We start from the raw sequence: 1,109 nt of genomic DNA on the forward strand, positions 1-1,109 counted from the left end.
TAACACTTGTGTTTTTATTAACACTTGTGTTTTTTATTAACACTTGTGTTTTTATTAACACTTGTGTTTTTTATTAACACTTGTGTTTTTATTAACACTTGTGTTTTTATTAACACTTGTGTTTTTTATTAACGCTTGTTGTGTTTTTTACTAACACTTGTGTTTTTATTAACACTTGTTGTGTTTTTATTAACACTTGTGTTTTTTATTAACACGTGTTTTTTATTAACACTTGTTGTGTTTTTTACTAACACTTGTGTTTTTATTAACACTTGTTGTGTTTTTTATTAACACTTGTTGTGTTTTTTGGGCGTGGTGCTGGTTATAGAGTCTGACAGCTGCTGGGAGGAAGGATCTGCGATAACGCTCTTTTGAGCAGCTCGGACTGAATCTTGGGTGGTTTCTTTCTGTTTCAGGGGTCCAGATGAGTTCTGTCAGGTTAAGTAGAACCTTCAACACAGTTTGTGTGGATCAGAACAAATCCACAGTAAATSTGACATGTTGTCTCATCACACACATCAGATCAGCTTTAATATCTTCAGCTGTTCTGACAGACCTGAGACAGACTCTGGATCAGGTCCTGGTCTTTGTGGTGTCCACACACTATCTGTTTGTTAAAAACTTGCTCCTTTGAACAGATCAGATGTAAAACTGTGTGAATGTTGTGTTGTTGTTGTTGTTGTTGTTGTGCAGAGAGCTGCAGAGGGAGCTCATCATGTTGGCCTGCAGCTTTGGAAACAAACAGTGTCACCGGCAAGCCGTCGCCTACATCTCTGACTGGATCTCCAGCAACAAGAACAGGTACAAAAACACAAACTGTACTTTATTTACACACAGCAAACTTTACTTTCTTCACATTAAGTAATCTTTACTTTATTTACACAGTAAATTTTACTTTATTTGCACAGTAAATTTTACTTTATTTACACACAGTAAATTTTACTTTATTTACACACAGTAAATTTTACTTTATTTATACAGTAAATTTTACTTTATTTACACAGTAAATTTTACTTTATTTACACAGTAAATTTTACTTTATTTACACACAGTAAATTTTACTTTATTTACACACAGTAAATTTTACTTTATTTACACAGTAAATTTTT

General features: G+C 32.8%; 1 protein-coding gene across 1 annotated transcript in view; it reads left to right on the top strand.

Moving 5' to 3' along the window:
- The window catches only part of LOC106526106 (thyrotropin-releasing hormone-degrading ectoenzyme), a gene marked incomplete in the record, with an annotated part of 168,985 nt that overhangs the window by 150,067 nt on the left and 17,809 nt on the right, over positions 1–1,109 (top strand). Inside the window, 1 exon segment of the mRNA XM_014020594.1 lies at positions 694–801. Within this exon segment, the coding sequence (XP_013876048.1) occupies positions 694–801 (108 nt within the window).

Source organism: Austrofundulus limnaeus, unplaced genomic scaffold, assembly GCF_001266775.1.
Source record: "Austrofundulus limnaeus strain Quisiro unplaced genomic scaffold, Austrofundulus_limnaeus-1.0 Scaffold259, whole genome shotgun sequence".
Classification (NCBI taxonomy): domain Eukaryota; kingdom Metazoa; phylum Chordata; class Actinopteri; order Cyprinodontiformes; family Rivulidae; genus Austrofundulus; species Austrofundulus limnaeus.